Source organism: Trachypithecus francoisi, unplaced genomic scaffold (genome assembly GCF_009764315.1).
Source record: "Trachypithecus francoisi isolate TF-2019V2 unplaced genomic scaffold, Tfra_2.0 Lachesis_group7, whole genome shotgun sequence".
NCBI lineage: Eukaryota > Metazoa > Chordata > Mammalia > Primates > Cercopithecidae > Trachypithecus > Trachypithecus francoisi.
In genome coordinates, this window is record NW_022681472.1 from 95,436,108 (window position 1) to 95,463,485 (window position 27,378).

The following is a 27,378-nucleotide window of genomic DNA, read 5'->3' on the forward strand; positions in this document are numbered from 1 at the left end:
GGCATTTATAGCTAAGAAATAAGAGATGAAATTCACAGTGCAGAGATGATTTTTCTGTAGCCACAGCACTGTGGAAAGCTGAAGAGCTTGGTCGTCTGATTTAAGATGTGTTTGCACCTTCATAGTGGGCCTTTCTGTTTTCCCCCTTCCCTACTGTGGCACAGAACGGGGTGTCTGAAGGGGCTTTGCAGAATCCTACACAGTAATATGCTGCGGGAATAACAAGAGAGCCATCAACTGACAGTGGAGCATCTGTCACCAATTTTTTTCCCCTGTGAAATTTCATTTCAGAAATAATAGTCATTATTTAAATGCTAGCATTTAGGTAAGGGCTATCAAGTGAAATTGGTTACTTTATGTTGATAATTACAGAGGAATTACTGCTGCTGTGAACCTGAGACATGTAAGAAGCCATTAATATTAGCTTCTAACTCCAGGGATGCTCTGGTACAACATTCATGAGAAAAGCAATAAAGAGAATCTCGCCTCAAAACATTTATGAATTTTTAATTATAACAATACAAAGCCATCATTTTTTGTTAAAATATTAAACAGAAGAATGAAGAAATTAAGCACTGTGTATGTACATTTATGTATACAGGTATGTATATGTTTCTTTTTGTATCACACTCACATACACATATCTTCGAACATTTGTGGAAAAGCTAATATAGTAATTGTTTCTTAATTTGACCTTTATTACAATGAAATCTATGACTAAGCAAAAGCAAGAGTTCATGTCTTTCACAATCTACACATAAAAACTTGCTTGTAAGTGGCCAGGCATAGTGGGTCACGCCTGTAATCCAGCACTTTGGGAGGCTGAGGCAGACAGAGCATTTGAGCTTAGGAGTTCGAGACCAGCCTGGCCAACATGGTGAAACCCTGCCTCTACTAAAAATACAAAAAAAAAAAAAAAAGCCAGGCGTGGTGGCTCACACCCGGAGTCCCAGCTACTCAGAAGGCTAAGGCAGGAGAATCGCTTAAACCTGGGAGGCGGAGGTTGCGGTGAGTCGAGGTTGTACCACTGCACTCCAGCCTGGGTGAAAGAGTGAGACTCTTAAAAACAAAAACAAACAAAAAAAAAAAGCACTTGCTTACACGTAAATTCAAATTAGAAGAATCACATGCCATCGCTAGACCCTCCTTGTCCGGAAATGGGGTGGGTTATAAACAATCATCTCTGTGGCTGGGCGCGGTAGCTCACACCTATAATCCCAGCACTTTGGGAGGCTGAGGCGGGCGGATCATGAGGTCAGGAGATTGAGACCATCCTGGCTAACACAGTGAAACCCCGTCTCTACTAAAAAACACAAAAAAAATTAGCCAGGTGTGGTGGCGGGTGCCTGTAGTCCCAGCTACTCGGGAGGCTGAGGCAGGAGAATGGCATGAACCCAGGAGGCGGAGCTTGCAATGACCCTAGATCGCACCACTGCACTCCAGCCTGAACGACAGAGCCAGACTCCATCTCAAAAAAAAAAAAAAAAAAAAAAAAACCCACTCATCGCTGTGTTAGGGATTTGTGAACACAGGGACACACTCACCCCAGTGACAGTCTAGACTCCTGAGAGGCCCACAAAGGTCTGTCTGACCCTCAATATCGTGCCTCCTTACCATAAACTTACCAAAAATGCAGGGGATTTTAAAGGGAGTCTGTAATAGTAAGAATTAAAATAAGTCAAGAAAGCAAAGAAGATGAGAGGAGAAAACAAAGCAAGAAACTTCTTTCTCTGAAGGTTGATGTCTGAAGAAAAAGCAGTTTATTCTGAGGGAATGAAGAAGTGTGCAGAGACTAGAAGGGGCCCCTGATGGGACTCTTGGTGCCTCCCAGGTGTCAGGGATGGAAGGAAAAGGAAAAGGGTAAGGACAAGATGTAGGGTTCACAGGCAGGCTCTTGCAGGCACCAGGCATCGGCATGCAAACGTGGTCTGCAGAAACGATGCACACACCAATAACAACTGTTATCTATAAAGCAAACAAGCTCAACGTTGTCCCAAGAGCTTTCCCCATCCTCCGTTAACATCTCACGCTTACAACAACCCTATGCAGCTGGTAAGAGTGTTAATACTATGTAAGCATCTACTATGTGGCAAGCATTGCTCTTAGTTGCTAGGTGCTAAGGATGCAGCAGTGAAATAAACAGACCACCACCACCCAAAAAGACCTCTTACACTGGCTGCAATTATTTCATCAGAAAAAAATTACATGAAGTACCACAGACCTGGTATGTGGAGAGCACTAAGTGTAAAAGCTATTCTTTTTAGTTTGTTGTTGTTGTTGTTGTTTTTCAGACGGGGTCTCACTCTGTTGCCCCGTGACAGAGGCTGGAGTGCAATGGCACAATCTCGGCTCACCGCAACCTCCGCCTCCTGGGTTCAAGTGATTCTCCTGCCTCAGCCTCTCGAGTAGCTAAGATTACAGGCGCCCACCAGCACGTGCAGCTAATTTTTGTATTTTTTAGTAGAGAGGGGGTTTCACCATATTGGCCAGGCTGGTCTTGAACTCCTGACCTTGTGATCCACCTGCCTCCCAAAGTGCTGGAATTACAGGCGTGAGCCACCACGCCCAGCTGAGTAAAAGCCATTCTTACCACTGAGATATAAAATAACTCTATCTTAGTACAAAGAGAATCAGACGGGAACCCAGAGAAGGGGGTGTTCCATCCCATGTGGCCAAATTTTATACAGCAGCCATTTTAGAGACAGTCAAAGAAGCTAAGCTCAATGGGTTCAGAATAAAGATAATGCTGAAATAAAAATCAATCCACAACGAAATCCTATACTGTCTCCTACAGTTAACACCCACAACCAAATCCTATACCATCTCCTACAGTTAACACCCACAACCAAATCCTATACTATCTCCTACAGTTAACACCCACAACCAAATCCTATACCGTCTCCTACAGTTAACACCCACAACGAAATCCTATACCGTCTCCTGTAGTTAACACCCACAACCAAATCCTATACTATCTCCTATAGTTAACACCCACAACCAAATCCTATACTATCTCCTATAGTTAACATCCACAACCAAATCCTATACTATCTCCTATAGTTAACATCCACAACCAAATCCTATACTGTCTCCTATACTTAACATCCTCAACCAAGTCCTATACTGTCTCTGCTCTGCCTCCCTCACCCTCCCTACCACCAGTAGCTCCTGCTCATATTGCTATGTCCTCAGAGCAGGTCCTCTGTTCATTCATGCTGGCAGCTCGGTGCTATAGGATTAAAGTGACAGGAATTACTCCCTTTGTGTATTTTGGAAACTGATGGTTTGTTTTCGTTAATGTAATTCCACATGTAAATGTATTGCAGCTTGGAACAAGAATTAAAAAAGAATGATAGCTTTCATTTTTCACGCGTAACCCTGTTGTTTTGAAAATGGCTCTGCCATGCTGTCTATTTACGTTTGTCATGATTACAGGTAAAGTCACAAGAGCTGGGAAAGAGGAGGCCTTCGTTCTTGTGCCGATTCCTCATGCAGCTGACCTGTGACCCGAGGCCGGCCACCCACCTCTTCTGCTTTCGCTTTCCCTGTGCATAAAGCCAGGGTGGCCCTATGTGCCCTGTGCATCCTCTGACTGACTGGGGACCCCGACTGGAGAGAACCACAGAAAACTACACAATAACAAAGACAGACGAGGTGTGGGCAAGCCATGGCGGGCAGCTACGCTCGAGGGCTGGGGAGAGAAGACGACCATGTTGACGGTCCCGGCGTGAACCACTGCCAAAAGCATCTCCCTTGGAATTCTGTCCCACTGCCACAGTGCTCCCCGCCTTCTACATCATCACTAGGAAGTGCTCCTAGGCCGACCAGGTACATGGGAAGAGTGGCCTGCCCCGGGGCTGGGGCAGGGATTGGCTGGAAGGAACATGTGGGAATTTTCTGGGGTGGCGGAAATGTTCTATACTATGTCCTGATGAGGGTTTGCGTTAGACAGAGCCATGTATTTCTAAACCTCAATAAATGGTACACAAGATTTGTACATGTCACTGCACATGTATTTTACCAAAAAAGAAGTGAACTCTAGTTAATGATACATGTGCTACAGCATTTGGGGTAAAATATACTGAAATCTGCAACTTACTTTAAACTGCATTAAAACAATAAGATGGATCGGGCCCGGCACAGTGGCTCATGCCTGTAATCCCAGTACTTTGGGAGGCCAAGGTGGACGGATCACGAGGTCAGGAGATCAAGACCATCCTGGCTAACACGGTGAAACCCCATCTCTACTAAAAATATAAAAAATTAGCCAGGCATGGTGGCGGACACCTGTAGTCGCAGCTACTCGAGAGGCTGAGGCAGGAGAATGGCGTGAACCCAAGAGGCGGAGCTTGCAGTGAGCAGAGATCCTGCCACTGCACTCCAGCCTGGGTGACAGAGCAAGACTCCGTCTCAAAAAATAAATAAATAAATAAATAAATAAATAAATAAATAAACAAATAAGATGGATTAAAGGACAGATAGGAGGCTGGATAGATATGTAATAAAGCAAATATAACAAAACGTTCATCACAGAGCCTAGATGGTTGGTATGTAAGTGTTTGCTATAAAATTCTTTCAACTCTTCTGCATGGTTCAGTATTTTTATAATAAAAGTTTGAGGATGGAAATGCTGGTTGATACAGAATAAGTTCTAGATGAAGTCAGAGGCATAAGGAACACCAAGGATGGTTGGGCACAGTTGCTCGTGCCTGTAATCCCAGTACTTTGGAATACTTTGGAAGGCCAAGGTGGTTGGATCACTTGAGGTCAGGAGTTCAAGACCAGTCTGGCCAACTTGGTGAAACTATATCTCTACTAAAAACACAAAAAGTTAGCCAGGCATGGTGGCGGGCATCTGTAATCCCAGCTACTCGGGAGGCTGAGGCAGGAGAATCGCCTGAACCTGGGAGGCAGAGGTGGCAGCAAGCCAAGACCGCGCCACTGCACTCCAGCCTGGGCAACAGAGCGATACTCCATCTCAAAAAAAAAAAAGAGAAACACCAAAGGCTAAGGTAGCCTAGAAAGGTGGGACAGAAGCTGGACCTTGAGATGAGACCTCGGATGACCAAGAAGCAGAGGAAGGCCTCTCCAGGAAGGGGCGGCATCTACGCAGAGCAGCGGAAGCAGTGACCCGCACAGAGCAGGGGTGGAGAGGGGAGCACCTAAGGCAGAGCTATGCCCCACATTCAAAATTGCAGAGTGGTTCCCACCCGCTTGTCTACGTCCTCCCCTCAGCCAACAGGAGGGACAGGCATGCTACCATCAGCCTCATTCTGGAAATGCGGCTAATAGGACCATGCCACAAAATGTCTTTCCGTCACCAACGACTCGGTACTGAGAACCTGCTATGGGCCTGGCCCTGGAAATGAAAGAGAAAACCCAGGCACTGCCTTGGAGAGACCATATCCTGATTAGAGAAAGAGACCAATAAACACGCCATCACCATACACAGTGGCAAGACCTCCTGTGGCACTAAGTCAGAGCAGCCCAAGGCAGCAAAGAGGAGACCCAGGAGGCCAGGCTTAGGCAGGCCTTCCAGAAGGGGCAGCCAAGCCAGAGCCCAGAGGATAACTGCTCCGGAGCTGAGGAGGCAGGAGGGGTGGGAGAAGTCAGCACAGCGTGCCCGGGGAGGAAACGGTGTGTCCTCACATCTATGGCAGATGGCAGGAGCATCCAGGAAGCCAAAATTAGCTCCTGACAGCAATGCGACTCCAGCTGAGGAGGAGAGGCGGCCACAGATGAAGCCGAGCATGGCGCAGAGGCTCCGCCACACAGGGCCGCAGGGGCCACACAGGGCCACTGGGGCCAGAGGCCACACAGGGCCACTGGGGCCAGGGGCAACAGCAGCCACTCACGGATTTCTGAAGAGAGAAGCAGGTGAAGACTTTTGCTCCAGAAAGAATGGGCGATTTTGTAATGAATACTGGGCACACAATTACCATGGAGTTTATTTGAGAGAAGGAAAAAACGTTTTCCAGTTGCTAAGCTGGGAGGGAAAGGTAAATTACAGGAGATGTGAGAAACGTTTGCCATGTAGACTGTAATTTTCTGTTATTCAATATTAGCTTCCTTGTTCAAATATCAACCAAACTCTATAACCAATTAATTAAGTTCAGAGTACCAGATGAAGGCTTTTATGCCAGAGAAGCACTTTCTACCTTACCTAAATTGGTCCCAAAAGGAGGATGGGTAGGAAAGCATGAAATTAAGGTAGTATCATTAAATTTCTCAAAGACTAAGAGTATACGAAGTTTTTAAAATAAGACACAAATAAACAACATTTTTAAAATAAAAAATGATTAAATGAACCACATTAAAGTTAAGAACATCTGTTCATCCAAAGCCACCACTAAGCGGTAAAGGCAAACAAATCATAGTATGGGAGAGGATGGTCACACCATGTGTCCAACAAAGACCTCACACCCAGGGTATATATAAAGAAATTCTCCAAGTCAGGAGAGATGGGGAAGGGGAGGGAGAAACAGAGATAGAGACAGACAGAGAGAGAGAAGACAACCAATGGGGGAAAAAAGGGCAAAGGCCTCATACAAAAGAGGATATACAAGTGACCAGAACATTGGAAAAGTGCTCAACTTCACCCATCATCAGGGAAAAGCAAATTGAAACCCCAATGCTACACTGTTATATACCTCACTCTCACCACCAGAATGAATAACACGACTGCAAATACCAAGTAATGGCAGGTGAAATGAATCTATGCCATTAGAAGTCGAATGGTGGTAGCCTTAGGCAGAGAAGTGGGTAGACATCTGATAAACAACTTCAATCCTCATGACAACTCTACAAAATGGTGGTGTCTGTGGCAATAGCAATAGTGATGGTGGTGGTGGTGGTGATAGTGGTAGTGGTAGCAGCAGTGATGGTGATGGTGCTTGTCCGAGGATGGCGGTAATGGTGGCGGTAATGGTGGTGGTGGTGGTGGTGGTGGTGGTAGTGATGGTGGTGAGAGGGGTGATGGTGACAGTGGTAATGGTGGTGGTTGTGGTAGTTATGGTAGTGATGGTGATGATGGCGGTGGTTGTGTTGATGATGACGTGATTGTGGTGGTGGCAATGATGGTGATGGTGATGGTGGTAGCAGTGATGGCAGTAGTTACGGTGGTGGTGGTGGTGGTGGTTGTGGTGGTTATGGTGGTGGTGGTGGCAGTGGTGAAGGTGGTGGTTGATAGTGGTAGTGGTGGTGGTGGGGGTTGGGGTGGTGTTTGTGGTGGTGATGGTGGTGGTGGCAGTGGTGACAGGGGTGGCTGTGGTAGTTACAGTGGTGATGGTGGTTTTGGTGGTCACAGTGGAGAGAGTTGGTGGTTGTGGTGTAGTGGTAGTGAGGGTAGTGATGATGATGGTGATAAATGGTAGTGATGGTGATGGTGGTGGTGATGGTGATAAGTGGTAGTGATGGTGACAGTGGTGGTGATAATGGTGGTGGTGATAATGGTAGTGACTGATTGTAGTGATGGTGGTGGTGATGGTGATAGTGGTAGTGATGGTGATGGTGGTGGTGGTGGTGGTGGTGGTGGTGGTGGCAGTGATGGTGATGGTGATGGTGATAGTGGTAGTGATGGTGATGGTGATAATGGTAGTGACAGTGATGGTAGTGGTGATGATGACAGTGGTAGTGATGGTGATGGTGATAGTGGTAGTGATGGTGATGGTGATAGTGGTAGTAGTGATGGTGATGATGGTGGTGGTGGTGATAGTGATAGTGGTAGTGATGGTGACAATGGTAATGACAGTGATGGTAGTGATGCTAGTGATGGTAGTGGTGATGGTGATAGTGGTAGTGATGGTGATGGTGGTGATGATCGTGATGGTGGTGATGATCGTGATGGTGGTGATGACAGTGGTAGTGACGGTGGTGGTGATGGCAGTGGTGGTGGTGATAATGCCAGTGGTAGTGACGGTGGTGGTGATGGTGATAGTGGTGGTGATGGTGATGGTGGTGGTGATAATGGTAGTGACAGTAATGGTAGTGATGGTAGTGATGGTAGTGGTGATGGTGATAGTAGTAGTGATGGTGATAGTGGTGTTGATGGTGACGGTGGTGATGATAGTGATGGTGGTGGTGACAATGACAGTGGCAGTGATGGTGATGGTGGTGATGGCAGTGGTGGTGGTGATGGCAGGGGTGGTGGTGATGACAGCGGTAGTGACGGTGGTGGTGATGATGATAGTGGTAGTGACGGTGACAGTGGTGGTGGTGGTGGTGATATTGGTAGTGATGGTGATGGCGGTGGTGGTGTTAGTGGTGGTGTTGGTGGTGATAGTGGTAGTGATGGTGACAGTGGTGGTGATAATGGTAGTGACAGTGATGGTAGTGATGATGGTGATGGTGGTGATGATAGTGATGGTGGTGGTGGCGATGATAGTAGTAGTGATGGTGGTGGTGGCACTGGTGATACTGGTGGTTGTGGTGGCAGTAGCGGCAACAGTAGCAGTACACTGCTATAAAGGAATACCTGAGGCTGGCTAATTTACAGGGAGAAGAGGTTTTATTTGGGCCCACAATTCCACATCCTATACAAGCATGGTACTGGCCTCTGCTTCTGGTGAGGGCCTGAGGAAGCTTCCATTCATGGCAGAGAGCAAAATGGGAGCAGGAGGTCACACAGTGAGGGAGGAGAAGGGAGGAGGCACCAGCACTAATGAGAACTAACAGAGTGAGAACTCATTCATTCCCATGAGACGAGTACCCAGCCATTCATGAGAGATCCACCCCCATGACCCAAAACCTCCCACCAGGCCCCCTGCTAACACTGGGGATGATATTTCAACATGAGAGGTGCAGGGGACACACACCTAAACAACAGCAAGTAGTAACCTGTGTGAGAACAAATCTGAGTGCTTATGCGCCAAGCACTGTCCCAAGTGCTTCACACATATTATCTCATTTAATTCTCAGTTAAATCAATGAGATGTAGGTACCATTCTTAGTGTTATTTTACAGAACAGCAGGGCCAGACGGTGCCCTCCCCAGAGGTCTAGGTGCCCCGAGCTCAGAGACTCCAGCACCGGAGTCAGGCCACTCCTCTGAGGTCTCAGTTGCCGCTCCTGGGTACTTCTTCTCAACTTCTAGGCCACACTAGTCCAACCTCTTCACAGGCTGCCCCGGCACAGGGCAGGAGCTGCCTCCCTCCTCACACCTCCTATTGCTTTACATTATCTTTGCCTCTCAAATGCTTCGCACTTGTCGGCCATTGTTCATAGCGATTCTTTCTGTTCTGGTGTGGCCTGTCTCCTGCCTGGACTTGGAATGACACAAGGAGGGACACAGCCCCGACAGCTGTGATCCAGCTTGGCTTGGGCTGCTATGCCACTAGTTCCCTTATCCCAGAGGCAGGCCGCCCATGTTTTTATTGTTGAAAATGCAGGTGAGGCTTGCAGTGAAGCCTTTCACACACAGGTTCTGTGATCAGTGAGATCCACCGCCTCCTTCCCCTCCCACCCCTGGCCTCCCCTCTCTTGGCCAAAGACCTGGCACAGAAAAGGTAACCCCTCTGCATTCCTGCTGCTCTAGGCGCCCGCCCAGGCCCCTCTGCCTGGCTTTCATTGTTGGGGTACTTTTGGGTGCTGTGATGCCTACACTCAGGGAGCAGTTTTTCCTTAGTCCTCCCAGAGTCCCGCTTCCACTCTCGCCCTCCCTCTAACCCAGCTTCCACGCCACTTGTAGCCGATGCTTTGTTGCGTGGGGTTGAAATGACTTCCTTGTTTCACAGGGAATGGTTTTATTTTCACTGTTCTTCATACTTTGTTGTTTGGGGGAGATTTCAAGAGAGAGTAGAATAAAAATGCTACTCTTCTGCCATCTTTGTGCAGAAACCATGCCAAGTTAACAACTGCCAGCAGGTTCTATACTGGGCCCTGGCTTCCCAGGGGATGGGACCACCTCACTGTGACCTCCTGAGGGCTGAAGCAAAGCCTTAGATGAGTGCAAGAACCACTCCTCAGGGGCAAGGTAGTAAGATGAACACATCAGACTTGCATTTTTAATAACTATTTAGCATGTAACAATTTGCCACTTATGGCCTCGCTCAATAAAAAATATACTTGTTACTCCATGTTGTGTGACTAGCACTGAAAGGAAAAAGGAAAAAAAAATCCCACCAAAAAGGGAAGGATTCAAGACAAGAAAAAATAAAATGAATGTGCACCGAGAAGCTACAGGTGTTCCTGCTCCACCCCCACTCCCTGCTCTAGGCACACCTGGCCCTCCTGAGCAAGAACACAAGGTGAGGTGCCCCACGGCTCCCGTCCCATGACCATGCACACGAATCACTAAAGGACAGGCCTGGGTCACTCCCCAGGGCAAGGCTCCTTCCAGGGCAGACACGGACCCACCGGGAGAATGGGTTAGACAATGCATATGCAAAGCTTCATGCTTTACTTCCTACAGACACAGATTTCTATCAAAATCAGTGGAAGAAATACGGGAATACAAGATACCCGGAAATTCTCCAGAGTGGTACAAGCCCAAATTCACCCTTTCTTACACACTCCAAACTCCTCCTCTCATGATATAATTCTTTGCCTGCAAATTCCTCCAAGCTCAGCCCTGGGCCTTCCCTCAAGCTGGAACTAACCAGAGGGTCTGTGGCTCTACCCCTAATAAACTTGGTTTTTCACATTAGAATGTCATTAGCATGGGGAGGGAGCCCTCTGCCAGGAAGTAACGTGTGATTAGTACATCGTCTACTGGAAACTTAACCAGAACCAGTCAAACTCCCATTGTATGCCTGGTTCATCTCACCTATACGTCAAAAGCACGTAAAACACCCCCAAAAGCCTGCTAACTTGCTTTCCCTTTTTCATCCTCTGTCTGGTCTCACTAGTCTACAATTTCTCTAACTGTATTACATTACCCAGTTTTCTTTCCACATATTATTCTTGATACCTTTCCCTCCTCCTATACAATACACTGCTCCTTTGATCAATGCACTCACTAGCCTCTGACACACCAGGTGTCCTGCCAAACACAACCTCCCTAGTTCAGTCTTGTAATGTATGTGCTAAACACTACCTCCCCTATTTATCCAAGAGGAAATCGAGGCACAGTAGTAGCAGTTCCCCAAGGGCAAATAGCTAAGCTAGTAAACGGTGAAGTCCTCATTTCAACACAGGTTCCCTGACCCCAAACTACATGAGCTGGATGCATAACGGGTGGGATCCCAAACAGACTCCTCCAGGTCTGCCAATGCTTCTCTCCCATTCACTGAAGAAATAGCTCTGCTGAGTAGCTGATGGATGTTGAGGCCTGGGAAAGGGCACTGGGGATACAGAGGTGTGTGCTTGGTCCCGCCGTCCTCTGCTGAGTGTCTTTCATGAAGAACTGGTTTCCCACTGTCATGACGGCACCAAGCCTCCCCGAGGCTTCTGCACTCAAGCTCTCAGCCTGCAAGCCCTTGCCTGACTTCTACTGACTTGAACTGAATCCACAAAGGTTTTAGATTCTCTGAAAACGGAGTATTTAACGTATCTCTTCTACAAGTAAACAATCCAAACACTCCCAGGGTCAAAGCTGCTCATGATACCTACCTTTAGTGGTGAGAACTTTCGAGGTGACCTCCAGTTTCTCCAATGGTTCCATTCCAATATTTTCCAACTTAATGATTAGCTGCTGACTTTCTCCATTGTAAAGCTGGACAGACACATTAGTAGATATTTCATCACCAGAAGAAGGTTGCAATGAATGTGCAGATCTAAAGTAAGAAGAAGAAATTTAAAGAAGAAATAAGGAAGAAGCCAGGCCATTTTAGAATTACTCACATCAGGCAGAAAAATCGCCATACTCATGCATTTCAGAAACGGGGGCTATGAAATCGTGGCTTCACACACGGAGTTCCGTACCCAGCTGTCAGGAATGGAAAGTGAGCTGCCACATGCCTCATGCTTTCCTCATGAGACACGTCCAGGTCTTGGTGTGTCATAACCATGAACACCCTCACTCAGCGTTCATTTCTAATGCATATGTGAAGCATAAAAATACTTCATTACTAAGTTTGGAGGATAAAAATTAAACAATGAATTGATTCAAATAAACCATGAGGGCATTGTTCTCTCAAAATCTAAAAAATGTCATGCTTAGAAGTGCCTTGGGAAAATCCACAGATTTAAGAGGAAAACGTATACCAACCATTCCAGCTGACAACATGAGAGCTGAGGTCAAAGAGAAAGGAGAGGCTGTCCCACAGACCCCTTCCTACAGGTACAAACCGTGAGGAATGCCCACCAACACCTGGTGTCACACGAGGGCAGCTGGGCCAGGCCCTGGGGTCAGGCAGTATCTGTGGGGCTCCATCCTCACACCAGTCAGGTGAGGCCCTGGACTACAGGACAGGCCAATGCAGCCAAGCCAGATGAACATGCAGCGCAGAGGCTAGGGCCTCCCTGAGGCTCCTGCACTCAAGCTCTCAGCCTGTAAGCCCTCGCCTGACTTCTACTGACTTTAGCTGAATCCACAACGTTAACTGTCCTGGTTGTGTCCTTCCCAACCCACAGGCTGCAAACAGTGGGTTGGGAAGGAGGTCACTGGTGATCACAGAGAAAATATATCTGGTAGCACAATGGGAACAAATACCAGCGGACGACAAATAGAGGCATGTGACAGGTGAGGTTAAACACACATGGCTCCCTGGAGAAGTCTGGCCACAGAACAAAGGGGCAGCCAGAGAAGGTGGCTAGAGTGGGGAGGCCGACATGTTCTCCTGGGGCCTGAAGGTTTCCTGAGTACCCCACTACCTTCTTCCTGTCCCTGAAGGATTTCCACAGACAGCCACAATTAGTCCAACATACTTGAGCCAACATCGTGTGCTTAGTGCAACAAGAAATGGCTCATGAAGTCAACTAAGTGGACTGTGGACCACCCCACCCCAGACACTCTCCAGCAGTCTTTCCGATGCCCAGCTCCTCCTGGCCCTGCTTCCGCACAGCGCACAGGATCGGAGTTGGATCTGCTTCCCATGCCATGGGAGCACTTGGTGTCACACACTACTTGGTCCGAAGGACAGAAAAGAATGTTCCAGACTCATACCTCTGCCATCCAAGGCAAGAAATGCTGCTTAACACAAGCCAAGCTCACAGCGCTGGGCACGTGTTTCCTGGGGGCTTCCAGATGCAGACTCTGACAGAGGAGCTTCTGCATCCAAACCAAATCTTGGTGAAATAATTGCATCATAAATCAAGGTGAGCTCCTTGGAATTTAAGTATCTTTAATGTTCATGAGTCAAGAAATAAACTTCCTCTGTCAAGGAAGGAAAATTGGATTTGTGTCCTTACCACAAAGGGCTTCTTTCCATCTTTTAGCAGGCAGCCTTTCTCAAGCAAAAGTTTGTAGTCAATATGGATTTGCAGAGAAGGTATCAGGAAAAAAATAAAACATGGCCAAGACTCAGGATTTTGTGTCTCAAACAACAGGATTTTGAGACAAAACAAAACAATGCTTGACTGGAAAGTCACAGGGCCTGGGCCTGACACAGGCCCTGACGGTCCCAGCTGCAGCGTCCCAGTTGTCATGAGCAGTGGAGCTTGGGTAGGACTCGGGCTGGCACTGAAAAGGAGCTGAGTTCTGAACAAGCCATGGCACTAAAGAGATGGCAGCAGGGACCCCACTCCAGCCAAGGTCAGGCCCCCAGGGAGGGGCTGCAGAGGTTGGGCAAAGGTCAGGTCCAGTCTCCTAGGAGGAGAGGGGGACCAGGAGCTTCTTGGCAGAGAGAAACTCCAATGTGGGACTACGGGCAAACTGTGGGAGGTGGGAGTAAGGTCTATGCCAACGAGACTCTCTTGTTTAAGGAGATGGCCCCTAATATGTGGTCTGTGTTGGATGAGTCAGCCCCTGGGTCTGAGCAGCAAAGGAACTACAAGGGGAAATCACCAGTGTCTGAAGCTTGGCACGCCTGTGTCCCCCGAGCACTCTGTGGGCTCAGCTGCCCTTCCTGTAGCTCTGCACTCCCCACCCCTGCACTGGACCAAAAGGTTTTTCAAGACAGGGACAACTTTTTTTTTTTTTTTTTTTTTTTTGAGATAGTCTTGCTCTGTCACTCATGCTGGAGCACAGTGGTGCAATCTCCACTCATTGCAACCTCCACCTCCCAGGTTCAAGCAATTCTCCTGCCTCAGCCTCCCGAGTAGCTAGGATTATAGGCTCATGCCACCAGGCCCAGCTAATTTTTTTGTATTTTTAGTAGAGATGGAATTTGGCCATGTTGGCCAGGCTGGTCTCGAACTCCTGACCTCAGGTGATCCGCCTGTCTCGGCCTCCCAAAGTGCTAGGATTACAGGCGTGAGCCACCGCGCCCAGCCGTGACAGTATTTTTATCTCTGCATTATCAGCTCCTACCTAGCCAGGCACCTGGCACACAGCAGGTACTCACTAAGTATGTATTGAACAAATTAATAAGCATCTCAAACTTGAACCACTGTGCAACACAGAAAAGCACCCTAGCAGTAATCAAAATGGGCCTGGGACAGAGTGGCCTTCTGCACACTTCACGGCTGCCTCCCGGTGAGCCTCACCCTGTGCATGGCTGCCCGGCCATGGAGAAGGCGGGACAACGCATTTCCACAGGAGACACCATCAGGCCACCTGCTCCTGACCTCAGCCCTCGTCACTGTCAGTGCTCAAGGCACCACTCCTGCCAGGCTCCATCTGGGCGCCTCCAACTCCCATCCTGGAATGCTCTCTGCTGCGTCCCACCCACTGCTTACCGGCTCTGCTCCTCTCCGTGTCTCCTCGGCAGAGGCCTTTCCTGAGAAGCTCCCTGCAAAGCAGGCCTCGCCATCTGACACTGCTTCGCAAAGTGACCTGCCTTCTGTCTCTGAAGGCCTGCCTCTTCTGGACATCTCATCTCATCTGACCCGCTGTGTTTTCGTCACAGCACCGAATTCTCCTGCACCATGGTCTGTATTTGTTGGATTGGTTGACTCGTTGTTCCCTCTGCGTTTTCTTCCACGTGTGATTATCTGACCAAGTGTTGTGGATCTTGTCAGGCTCAGTAGAATACCATATCTTCTATGAAGCCTTCTGAACCCCAAAGACAGGGTCAACCTCTGCTTTCTTTTTATATTACAGGGCCAGTCAGCAAATTTGATTCTAGTTAGTCTGAGTACCTCCTTCCAGACTGTTAACTCATACAAGGGAAGCAGCCTAGGTCGAGGGCATTTTTTATTCATTGCATTTTTTATTAATTGCTAGTCCTATAGCATAGGGCCTAAAGCACATGGTAGGTGTCGATAAATGTTTATGAGTAAATTTAATGAATAAGTCACTGGAATGTTCATATTAGATTAATAACAATCAAAACTCAAAGAATAATCACATTTTATTTCAGGAAGTCACCTTAGAAAAATATATACATTATACACAATGTTTTAAAATAAGAAATAAAAAACAAACATTTTAACTCCGAATCGGTTCCACTGGACCCTCTCCTCCAGCCCCTGGTCCTCAGCAGGACCTGCTGGGATCCACATTCCTCCCAAGGGCCCAGGCTCAGTGCCGTGGTGGCCGCCGACAGCGGCACATCTTCTTGTTTTGAGGTAGCAGGTACCAGAGCATGCACACACCCCCGTCACAGTGCATCCACGGGACAATAAAAATGGGGGGTCAGAGGCATTATCTTTGGAAACGATTCTAAACACAGGAGAAAAATGTGGGGTGGGCAAAGAGAAGCAGCTAGAGAACCTGCTTTCTTCACTGCCTTTTACAGCTGGCAGGGACCTTCAGGGAGGCCTTATTAGCAGGACAAATGGCAAAGTTAAAGTACCTCTTCTCAAGTTATTTTTCCCTTTTGGTAATAGCTGCCCTTAGCATTTCTTCGCCTTAAGCCACCCCCTGCCCTTTTGCTGGAGCGCTGGCTGGGGCTCGCTAAGCTGGAGCCGGAGCCGCGATCTCCTTTATGAGCTCTCCGGGCTCACCTCCAGCTTTTGTTGGGTGGCTGGTGCTCTGTACAGGCCTGCAAGCACGTGCCATGAAACTGTAGCTGAAGCTGCTGTCCTTCCTAGCCTAGCGCCCACTGGCTGCCACAGTTCTACGGACAGCAGTGGCAGAATTCAGCAGCCAAAGCCAGGGCTGGGAGTCTGCGTGTCTGGCTGTTCAAGCTAATGGGCTCAGAAGTGTCCAGGCCCGGGAAGTCCTGGTGGCAGGCTCAGCGGAAATCATGTGTCCATCCAACACTGAAGTCTTGCCAAAATTCATCCTTCTAAACAGTGTGTGGAGATATAAAATCCACCTAGCTTAAGTATGCAATGCAATCATTTTTGGTAAATTTATACATCACTGATACCCAGTGTTTTTTTGTTTTGTTTTGTTTTGTTTTTGTTTTGAGACGAAGTCTCGCTCTTTGTCCCCCAGGCTGGAGTGCAGTGGTGCGATCTCGGCTTTCTGCAACCTCTGCCTCCCAGGTTCAAGCGATTCTCCTGCCTCCGCCTCCCAAGTAGCTGGGATTATGGGCGCCTGCAACCATGCCCAGCTAATTTCTGTATTTTTTTAGTAGAGACGGGGTTTCACCATGCTGGCCAGGCTGGTCTCGAACTCCTGACCTCAGGTGATCTGCCGGCCTCGGCCTCCCAAAGTGCTGGGATTACAGGTGTTGAGCCAGAGGGCCCGGCCTGATACCCAATTTTAAAACACTTGCAGCACCCCAAAGAGATGCCACAGGAGTACTTCCAATCAGTTTAGTCCCCACACCACTGGCAGCCTCAGGCAGATGCTGAGCTGTGTCCCGCCGCTAGAGACCTGCTTTCTGGATGTTTCACATCACAGGACTCATGCTCTGCGCCTCTCGCATCTGGCTTCTTGCACTCAGCAACTCGCCTCTGAAGCTGGTCTGCACTGGGGCGCATGCTCCTTGGTCCCTTCATTGTGGAGTGGTGTTCCACTGCAGGGACGCACCGCATTCTGCTGACCATTCACCAGCTGATGGCCATCTGGGCCCTTTCCAGTTTTCTGACTGGGAACGATGCTGCTAGGAACACTCGCACACAGGTTTCTGTGTCAACATATGTGTTCCGGTGTCTTGAGCAGGTACCTAGGAGTGGAACTGTTGGGTCATATGGGAAACTTATGTGTAACTTCTGAAGAAACTGCCAATGTGTATTCAAAAGGGGTGTCCCATCAGCATCCCTATCAGCCTCGCATGAGGCGTCCAGCGTCTCCTTGCAGCCCTGCTCTCGTGAGCCCCCTGAGCGGGTGTGAACTGGAGCCTCACGTGGTGCCAGTCCAGAGACTAAAGATGTCGACCATCCTTCCAGGTTGCTTACGAGCTATTTGTATACCTTGTGGTGAAACAGCTACTCATATTTCTTGTCCATTTTTAAAATTAGGTTGTACATCTTCTTTTTATTAAGTTTTAAGAGTTCTTAACGTGAATATAAGCTCTTTATCAGATATTTAATATGCAAATATTTTCTTCCAGTCTGTAACTTTCATTCTCTTTTTTTTTTTTTTTTTTTTGAGACAGAGTCTCGCGCTGTCACCCAGGCTGGAGTGCTGTGGCCGGATCTCAGCTCACTGCAAGCTCCGCCTCCCGGTTCACGCCATTCTCCTGCCTCAGCCTCCCGAGTAGCTGGGACTACAGGCGCCGCCACCTCGCCCGGCTAGTTTTTTGTAGTTTTTAGTAGAGACGGGGTTTCACCGTGTTAGTCAGGATGGTCTCGATCTCCTGACCTCGTGATCCGCCCGTCTCGGCCTCCCAAAGTGCTAGGATTACAGGCTTGAGCCACCACGCCCGGCCTAACTTTCATTCTCTTAATGGTATCTTTGGAAGCGTAAAAGCTTTTAATTTTGATGAAGTCCAATCTGCAATGTTTTCTTCCAGGGATCCTGCTTTTGGTGTCACATCAAAGAACTCTGCCCAATTCAAGGTCATGATAATTTTCCTTTATTTTCTTCTAGACGTTATATACTTTCAGCTTTTACACTCAGGTCTATGATCCCTTTCCAGTAAATGTTGTCTGTGTTTCATTTTATTCCCCAATTATACGTCCGTGTCTCCACCTCTCCTTCCTCTGTCAGAAGACCGCCCTGCCTGCCCCTGTACCCGGCCAGTTCCCCCTCCCCCACATCGAGCTTGGTGTTGCCTCCTGGAAGAACTCTTCCCTGAGTTCGTGACCTCCCCCAGCACGTGGGACCTCCCCCATCAGAGTCCTGACGACAGTGCACTGTGATTATTCCGCGACTTGTCAATTTCCCCGCTTGACAGAACTTCCCATGAGGACAGAGACCAGCACTGTCACGATCACCGCTACAGCCCTAGTACCCAGCACAGCAACTGGCAAATGAAAGTGCCTATTAAACACATGAATGGGCTTTTAAAACATTTCAGAAAATCCCAAGACACATTTGATAAAAATGGCCAAAAGGGTATCCATTAAGTGTTATTCGTAAGTGCAAAAATTAAGAACAGGCTGGGCGTGGTAGCTCGTGCCTATAATCCCAGCACTTTGGGAGGCAGAGGCGGGCAGATCACTTGAAGTCAGGAGTTTGAGACCAGCCTGGCCAATGTGGCAAAGTCCCATCTCTACTAAAAACACAAAAATTAGCTGGGCATGGTGGCAGGTACCTATAATCCCAGCTACTCTGGAGGCTGAAGCAGGAGAATTGCTTGAACCTAGGAGGTGGAGGTTGCAGTGAGCCAAGATTGTGCCACGGCACTCCAGCCTGGGCAACAGAGCAAGTCTCTGTCAAAAAAAAAAAAAAAAAAAAACTGAGAACATCCCAAATTCCAATAGCAAGGAAATTAATGGGTATGCAATTTTGAGATATCTTTATGATACGCTTTGCTGAAGCAATTAAAATGGAATTTTCTCCAGAATTTGTAAAAGCATGAAGAAAAGCTCACATTATGTGGTTATGCAAAAAGTAACCTATAATACCATATATGATGTCGTGTAATCTCAACTATTCAAATACTTATTTTTAAATAGGATGGATAAAACACTGGAAGGAAATATCACAACAAATCATTTATACTAATTGCTTCTGGGACTCATGAGATTTCTTTTTCTTTCTTCTTTATGTTTTCCTATAATGCTAAAAAACAAATAAGATCAAAACTATTTCTTAGAAGATAAGAGTTCGTTGAGCACGGTGGCTCACACCTATAATCCCAGCACTTTGGGAGGCCAAGATGGGTGGATTGTTTGAACCCAGGAGTTCGAGACCAGCCCGGGCAACATGGCGAAACCCTATCTCCACAAAAAATACAAAAATTAGCCAGACATAGTGGTGGGAACTTGTAGTCCCAGCTACTCAGAAGGCTGAGGTGGGAGGATCGCTTGAACCTGGGAGGTGGAGGTTGCAGTGAGCTGAGATCACAACACTGCACTCCAGCCTGGGCAACAGAGAGGGACTCTGTCTCAAAAAATTAATTAATTAAATAATATAATATAAAAGTTTAATTAAAATCCCCCCCCCCTTTTTTTTGAGATGGAGTCTCGCTCTGTCACCCAGGCTGGAGTGCAGTGGCACGATCTCGTCTCACTGCAAGCTCTGCCTCCCACATTCATGCCATTCTTTTGCCTCAGCCCCCCGAGTACCTGGGACTACTGGTGCCTGCCACCACACCCGGCTAATTTTTTTTTTTTTTTTTTTTTTTTAGTACAGATGGGGTTTTACCGTGTTAGCCAGGATGGTCTCAATCGCCTGACCTCATGATCCACCCACCTCGGCCTCCCAAAGTGCTGGGATTACAGGCGTGAGCCACCACGCCCGGCCAAAATTGCCTATGTTTTTAAGGGAATTCCTAAATTCCCTAATTTTGTTTTTCAAAAGAATTATGATTCCAAGGCTAATTTCACATTCTCTTCTGATCATGGTAAGAGAGATTTCAAGTTTGTTCTAATTCGTTTTAAGCAAAGCATATTGATGTTGCTTATGTTAAAGAAATCCTTCACCTATATTCTAGTCATAAGAATTACAGGCTCTTTGTGCCATTAAAAAATATAGAGAGAGAGAGGACAAAAAAAACAATGATGCCTCAGAGCCGCCCTGGTCTGTGACCGTCGTACACACTACCTGGGCAGAGAGGTGCTGATCTGTAGTCTCGGCAAAGCGGGAATGACTTCGACTGTGGAGCCACTGGTTTTTACTCCCGGCAGGTTATCCAGCAAACAGTCACTGAACACGCCGAAGACCGTGGTATGGTAACCTGGAACAGAAAATGAGCATCTTCACTCCGCTGGCAAGGCTTTGGGTCTCACACCCACGGCCGAAGCAGTGCGAAGAGCACGGGGCTCCTCTCCAGAAGACCTGAGTTCTGAAGTTGCCCAGGGCTCGCCGGCACTCACCCACACTCCCGCCCTCAACCCCGTGACCCTCACTGGCCTTGTAGGTGATGGGGAGGATAACAGCATCTGCATTCCTGTTACACAAGGCTGGCCTGGGGCCAAATGAAAGACTATATAAGTGAAGGTCCTTGTAAACCATAAATGTCTCCTTAATAATCAGTCTCTCACCCCTTCACTCATTTGCGTTTCAGATTTATCCATCTCTAAAACGAGAACATTAATATTATTTCCCAGGACATTATGTGACTTAATGAGTATTTGAAAAATGCTTCAAACTCTTCTGCTGAAAGATGAAAGTTCACGAGCCAATTGTTATTGTAGCTGCTGCTGATAACGGCAGATGTGCTGTATGTGTATAAGCACCATAATTTAAGATTAGCAAATTTCCCATGTTAAAAAAAAAAAAAAAAAGTCCACTGGTTAGATAAGCACTTGAAATTGTTTAAGCAAAGCTTTAAAATGGCTTTCGAAATTTCACAAGATAATTACCATAAACAACATTCACTCTATAACAAAATTAAACAACACCCCGTGGCTAGATGCCTAGGGTGACAACATTTTTGCATTCATATGAAACTATTCCATACTAAAAGGAGAGGCAGGCACTCCCTCAAGGGCAAATCCGGGACCCTACACAGCCTCAATCAGCCCTGCACTCACCTCCTGCCAGCCTGAAGCTGCCCTATCAACGTAACTCCCATTCAGAGCAGCCACACTTCCTCTAAAGTATACCTCTTCAAAGACATCTTTAACTGGCAAACATTCTCCTCCCCAGAACCACATCCGGCACTAATGTCCCTTCTATAAAACCTGGTATGACGTGGTTTTGTCTGCTAAGCAGCCATTGTTTTGCAATTCTTAATTTAAACCATTTTCCTTTTCTTACCCGTTGCTTAAAATAACTGCCATATAAACCCAAAAGTCTGATGACAAATAGTACATTACCATGTCTGATAATACGAGGTCAGTCCTTTCGACTTTGTTCCCAAAGCGTGCCAAAAATGAACACTCCCTAGTGTGGACCCAGGATAAACAACTAAGAACTGTGTGACTAAGGCTCTGACTCCTCATCTGTGAACATACTAGCTATGGGTTACATGTTATTCGGAATCAAGCCCTTCACTCCTCATTACTCCTCTCTCATCTATTCATATCTCCTATGCTCCACTGCCAGGCCATGGCTATGGTCCTACCTCTGTCCCTTTCTTCCTGGGTCATCGCTGAAGCTTGATCACTGGTGTCCCTGCCTCCAGTCCTTCCCATCTCAACAGGGGTCCTGGATCCTGAGGATGGCTCTGAACGGCCCACCCGACCACATCTCTCTTCAAAGAATGCAGCAGCCCCACTGCCCTCCGGAGAAAGCCGGCATCCTTTGGCACAGTGTGTAAGACCCCAGGTCGGCACTCTGCCTCCCTTCCAGCCTGTCTCATTCCTGCCACCCTGGCCTGGACCACCCACTCTGACCATCCCCAGGTTCCCCAAATGCACTATGTTCTCTCTTACCACCACGTTGTTCTTTCTGCCTGGAACTCTCTTTCTGCCCCCTTTGTACTCCCCCCACAGCCCAGCCCCATTCATTTGAATAGTCCCTAGTTAGCCTTCAAGCCTCAGGGTCACTGACCAACCCACTCTCCCCACTGGATCCATGCCCAGAGTCATTTGCTCCCACGGCCACTCCACTCCATCTTCCCACTTGGGGCAGCACACCCTCACCTACAATGACACCTGCCTCACTCACCCGTAGGGAGCACCCTTCCAGCAAACGTTTGCTCTTCCAGCCAACAAACACATACTGAAGACCTACTGTGCGCCAGGCTCCACACTAGGCATGGAGCTGCAGCTAAGCCAGACACCCAGGGCCAGTAAGGAATCTATCGCACAGAGTCAGGAAGGAGACTACCGACCAGGGGCCTAGACCAGCAAGCACACACCAAGGAAGGCTCCCGAAGGAAGGGAAGCCTGTGCTGAGGACTGAGGGAAGCCCAGGAGCCAACCAGAGTGATAAGCACTCAATGCGGCACAGGTAAAGCCTCAGAAAGCCTGGGAAACTGCCAGAACTAAAGAGTCTTCGGAGACTGAAGTAGGAGCAGAGGGGCAGAGAGGAGGTTGCGGAGGCCAGCAGGCGCCAGACCACAATGGGCTCCAAAGCAACACTTCAAGACTGGGCCTTGATAACAAGGGCCTGGTGACAGCTGTGAGGCTCCCAGTTGAGAGATGTCAGGAGCAGATTCGCACTAGAAAGATTGCTGGGCCACAGATGGGAAGTGGGTCTATTAGCAAGCAAGACCAGGGCAAAAACACCAGTCCCAATGCTTTTCTGACAAACCCTAGAAGAGTTATAATCTGCAAGACAGGAAGGGGCAGTGGAGGTGGACAGAAGTGGCAGTTCTCAGGAAGCACTGAGGGAGGGGACGTGGAGGTGCTGTGACAGACAACGAGGGTCAAGGATGATGCCCAAGAACCCATTAGGGCAAATGGCTGATGGGGATGCCTGCGCTGAGATGGAGGCTTGACGGGGGCAGGGGCAGCTTTGGGGAGGCGAGGTAGGGAGTTCTGGTTTGCACCTATTGTATGAGAGGTGCTCAGGAGCCAGCTGGGAAGGGCTGGAGGTGCAGGCTGGGAAGAAGCCCAGCCCTGGAAATCATCTGCACATTGGAGGAACTGGAAGACAGGAAGGTCAAGGGCATTGGTGGGATCACCTAAGGTAGCCTGTGGAAGAGAAAGAGTTAACAGGGCCAGGGAACACAGGATGAGGGGTGGGGAAGGAAAGAAGTGGGGTGTGAGGAAGGCCTGGCTGAAAGGGGTGGGCTGCAGAAGACAAGAGAGACCCAAACAGAAAGGCCAGGGAGGCGGTACAGCATCCGGAGGGGCAGGCTCACAGCAGCCAGAGGAGAGGGCATGCCTAGTGGAGGGTCAGCCAGGGACTCAAAGGGCACTGAGGAGCGAATTTAGGGGAAAAAAACTGAAAAGTAGGCCCTGGATTTAGCCCAAAAAAATACTGCTTGTGACAGGAGTTTTGGTGAAGTGAAAAGGGCTGAGTTCAGGATGCAGAGGGTTAAAGGCCCCCTGCAGAGGCGGAGCTTCAGCGTGTGTAGACACCCTCTGAGGAGTTCCAGCGAGAAGGAGCAGGAGGAAGGAAGGCTCACTGGAGGGAGACGAAGCAGAGGGAGGAAGGGAGTGGGCAGTAGGGTCAGAGCACAGGAAGGACCCCTCCCACCACCACACATCCTGCACCTCACGAACAGGTTTTTTTCACGCTTCCTGAAGAAACACGGTCTTCATTATCTTCTAACTGGTTAGGACTGGCAGGACGGGCGATCGGCTCTGGACCTCACGGAGGCCATGCAAGGGTGCAGCAGACCCTCCTGAGCGGGAACCATGAAGGGACTCTCCTTACCGTTCACAGTGATCGTTCCAGTCGTCTGCGGGACCCCGACGAGCGTCACTGGGTACAGACCAGATTCAGCCGGGAGAGAAAGCGCCGCAGGGAGAGACTCAAACTCCACTCCGCTGGTGAGCAGCCCCTAAAACGAGCCACGCGGCATCGTAAGCCCGGACCAAACCCACTGTGCGCTCAGTTCCAAATGCGCCTTAAGGCACTGGCTATGGCACATCTGGAACTGCTGGAAGAAAATGACCAACAGTCTTTATAGAAACCCACAGAGAACTTCAGAGACAGCGAACAGTGTAACGCAAAACCACCTAAACACGGTAGGCACGGCGGGTGCTCAGGCGATAAACCACAGATCCACTTGGTTTTAGCCCTGTTTGCGGTATGTTTGATATTTGTTTTATCATTTTACCAAATGGGAATGTGAACACAAAGAGAAAATATTTTATTTATAAACAAAAACAAATAAAAACATGACTGGGCATGGTGGCTCACACCTGTAATCCCAACACTTGGGAGGCCAAGGTGGAAAGAACACTTAAGCCCAGGAGTTCAAGACCAACCTGGGCAACACAGTGAGACCCCCATCTCTACAAAAAAATTTAAAATTAGCCGGCAAAGGTGGCACGCACCTGTGGCCCCAACTACTTGGGAGACTGAGGTGGGATGATCACCCGAGCCCAGGAGGCTGAGGTTGCAATGATCACACCACTGCACTCCAGCGTGGGGGACAGAGTGAGACTCTATCTCAATCAATCAATCAATACAATGTGGAAATATGACACGAGTTAATATCCCTGCCATACATCTATGAGTTATCAACTTATTTCAGTATGTACTAAGCTTGCTAGTACAGGCACTAAGCTTGCTAGTGAACAAGACAGGCAGATTCCCTGGCCTCGAGACGGTGGCCCATGATTGGAAGCAATGCAGGTGTGTCGGCCCTCAGGACTTCTCAGCATTGTAATAGAGGTCCTACTCAGGGCACTAAAGCCAGAAAAAGGAAGAAAAGGCACAAAGGCAATTACTCACAGAAAACAAAACCAGGGTCAGAGAAAACGCTATGGAATCTACAATGAAACTTGAACTTTCTAGTACATTTAGCAAAGTGATACAGTCAGAAAAAAAAAAAAGTTATTTCTATAGTTTAGCAATAAACAATTGGGGAAAATATCATTAACAAGTGATCAAAACCATCAACTATATTAGAATAAACCGAACAAATGACGGGCAAGGTTTCACAACAGTTACAGAACACTGTGGAGATAAAGAAGCCCTGGGCGAAGGAGGAAATCCTGGATTCTTCTTAGCGGGTTGGTATTCTGCAGCGGTATGGTCAAAGCTACCCTGCAACTATCTCAGGTAGGACAGGACTGAGCATCTGAGTAGATGTGCTGATGTTGGGAGCCTGAGTCTCACTCGGGAAGAAATGACACACATGGATGCAGGAAGGCAAGCCCCCTCTGGAGAAGTGCCGGAAAGCAAGGGCAGATGCTACACGCATGTCTATGGTGCAGACGCAGGGATATACACATGTGTACATATATGTAGGCATATGGGCTCAGATATATATGTGCGTTCTCATGTATGTGTACATGCATACAGACTTTTCCTAACTCTGTCTACAGAAAGCACCCAGAAGCAAAGCCACTCTCTCGGCAGTGAGTACACTTAGTGCCTGGACTTGGAGCCAAGGTGTGAAATGATCTATGTGTGGAACAGATGTAGCAGGCAAGGGTGGAAGCCGAGGAGCCAATTGTCTCTAGGCAAATATATTGGCATTTATTTCCTTTGAAAATAGCTAAAGCAATATGGCCAACTGTGAACATTTTTTAAACGTGAATGGTGGATATGTGCGTGTGTAGTATTCCCTGTAACATTTGGTATGTTTAAAATACTTCCTAATTTAATTTTTAAAACGTTGCCCATGAGTTGTGGGCTATCTCCATGTGGTACTTTTTATTTTATTCCCTGCTCTTCCTCATTTGTTATAATAAGCACATATTGTTTTTAAACCAGATAAAAATGAAAGCTACATTTTAAGACCAAAAAAAAAAAACAAAAAATGTGTAAGAAAGAGCAGCAGGCATTTGATACTTTAACCACTTTGGGAAAAATTCTCTAAACTGCTTCTCCCTACTAAGGCTGAGACAGAAAGCCACAGGAAAGGCCTGAGCCAAATCCTACTGCAGGTCATTCCTCACCCAATAGGAGGAGAAGCACTCCTCCCAAGCGCACCTCAAGACTACAAGCTGAACATCCAGCTGAGCCTCCAGGAACTTCCAGGAGTTGCAAGCTGCAACTCAGCCTGTACTCACAGCCAGACTGTCACATCTGTCCCAGGAACCCTTCCCTGACTCTCCAGGGCCAGGCAGACTCCCCTCCACATCAGGTCTGCAACACCTCGTGCACCCCAACAGAGCCTTGATCACAGTTGCAGCAGGGACCAGGGCCTGACCATCTCTGTCCCCTCAGGGCCTTGCCTGGGGCCTGACGCGTGGCAAGAGCACTCAACGAAATATCTGCATGAAGAGCCTGCCTCTTACCCTGAACACCAATCATAAAACTCTAAAAGACAATGTCCACTCTCGCAGCAGCATCCTTTGCGTGCTGCTGAAAAGTTACACAGCAGCACCACACAGCAATGCAGAGAAGACTCGAGGGATGGAACCTACATTGGTGTGGGGAGGGTCTGTTCTGAAAACACAGAATCAGCTTAGAGGGCCAGTACAAATCTCCTCCCCCCTGACTAGAGAACTGGGTAAGCATTTCCAACAGAAGAGATTACAAAGTGAATCTTTCACACCCTACACAAAGCATAGAAATGGAATATCAGGATTTCAAAACAAGAGAAAGCTGATGATGGTGGTGTGGTCATTTATCCTTCCATTCCACAGCTTGTTCTTCCCCAGGGCCTTGATCATCTTATCATCTTGCAGCGATAAAATAATGCTGATATCACTGAGTAGCAGGCATAACATGGACTTTGCAACCTCAACTCGTCTCATGTAAGCTTCAAAATGATTATTTCACATCTTATACCCAATCAGCTAAGCTCAGTGTGTGTTCAAATCAGAGGTTTCTTTGTAGGTTCAAATACGTATTGAGAATCAAGCCTAAAGACACAGGAATAACAAAACACGGTCTTCATTCACAATAAGCTTATATGCTTTGACAAAACAAACATAAAAAGAGACACATATCATAAGATGTGTGCCTCAGACATTAAGTAAAAACCTGCTTTAATGAGAAGTTTGTGTGTTAGCCCAAAAAGATCAAATGATGGGTGATGATACATACCATGTTTTCAACCCGAAGTTCAAACGGCATTGGGTTATACACCATCAGCTGAACTTCACACACATCTCCTTGAACCCACTGGAAATCTAGAAAATACACACACACACGTCAACAAATCCATGTATTCGTTGGCATTTTTTCACTTTCCACATGGTTTCCAATTATTCCTCCGGCAATTTATATTCTCAACGAGGCAGCAGGCTCTATGATCATCTTGAGATGGGTGAGTCAAGCTGCTTTTTCCACCGGCTTTCTCTGAAACAAAGCAAGGCGGTGGTCACTAGCGCTTTGATGCCACATGAATGGCGCTTGTCGCCACCTTCAGCGGGCTGTATTCATGCCAGCATCTGTCCAGATGGCACTGTTCTTGGTACAGAGCCATAAGGCACACCG

General features: G+C 47.8%; 1 protein-coding gene across 1 annotated transcript in view; it reads right to left on the bottom strand.

Moving 5' to 3' along the window:
* The window catches only part of TRAPPC9 (trafficking protein particle complex 9), a 705,809-nt gene that overhangs the window by 536,063 nt on the left and 142,368 nt on the right, over nt 1-27,378 (bottom strand). The window contains exons 10-13 of the mRNA XM_033202702.1: nt 26,986-27,071; nt 23,692-23,818; nt 20,023-20,155; nt 11,547-11,710 (exon numbers count right to left, since the gene is read on the bottom strand). Coding sequence (XP_033058593.1) covers nt 11,547-11,710; nt 20,023-20,155; nt 23,692-23,818; nt 26,986-27,071 — 510 coding nt within the window. The remainder of the gene's footprint in view (nt 1-11,546; nt 11,711-20,022; nt 20,156-23,691; nt 23,819-26,985; nt 27,072-27,378) is intronic.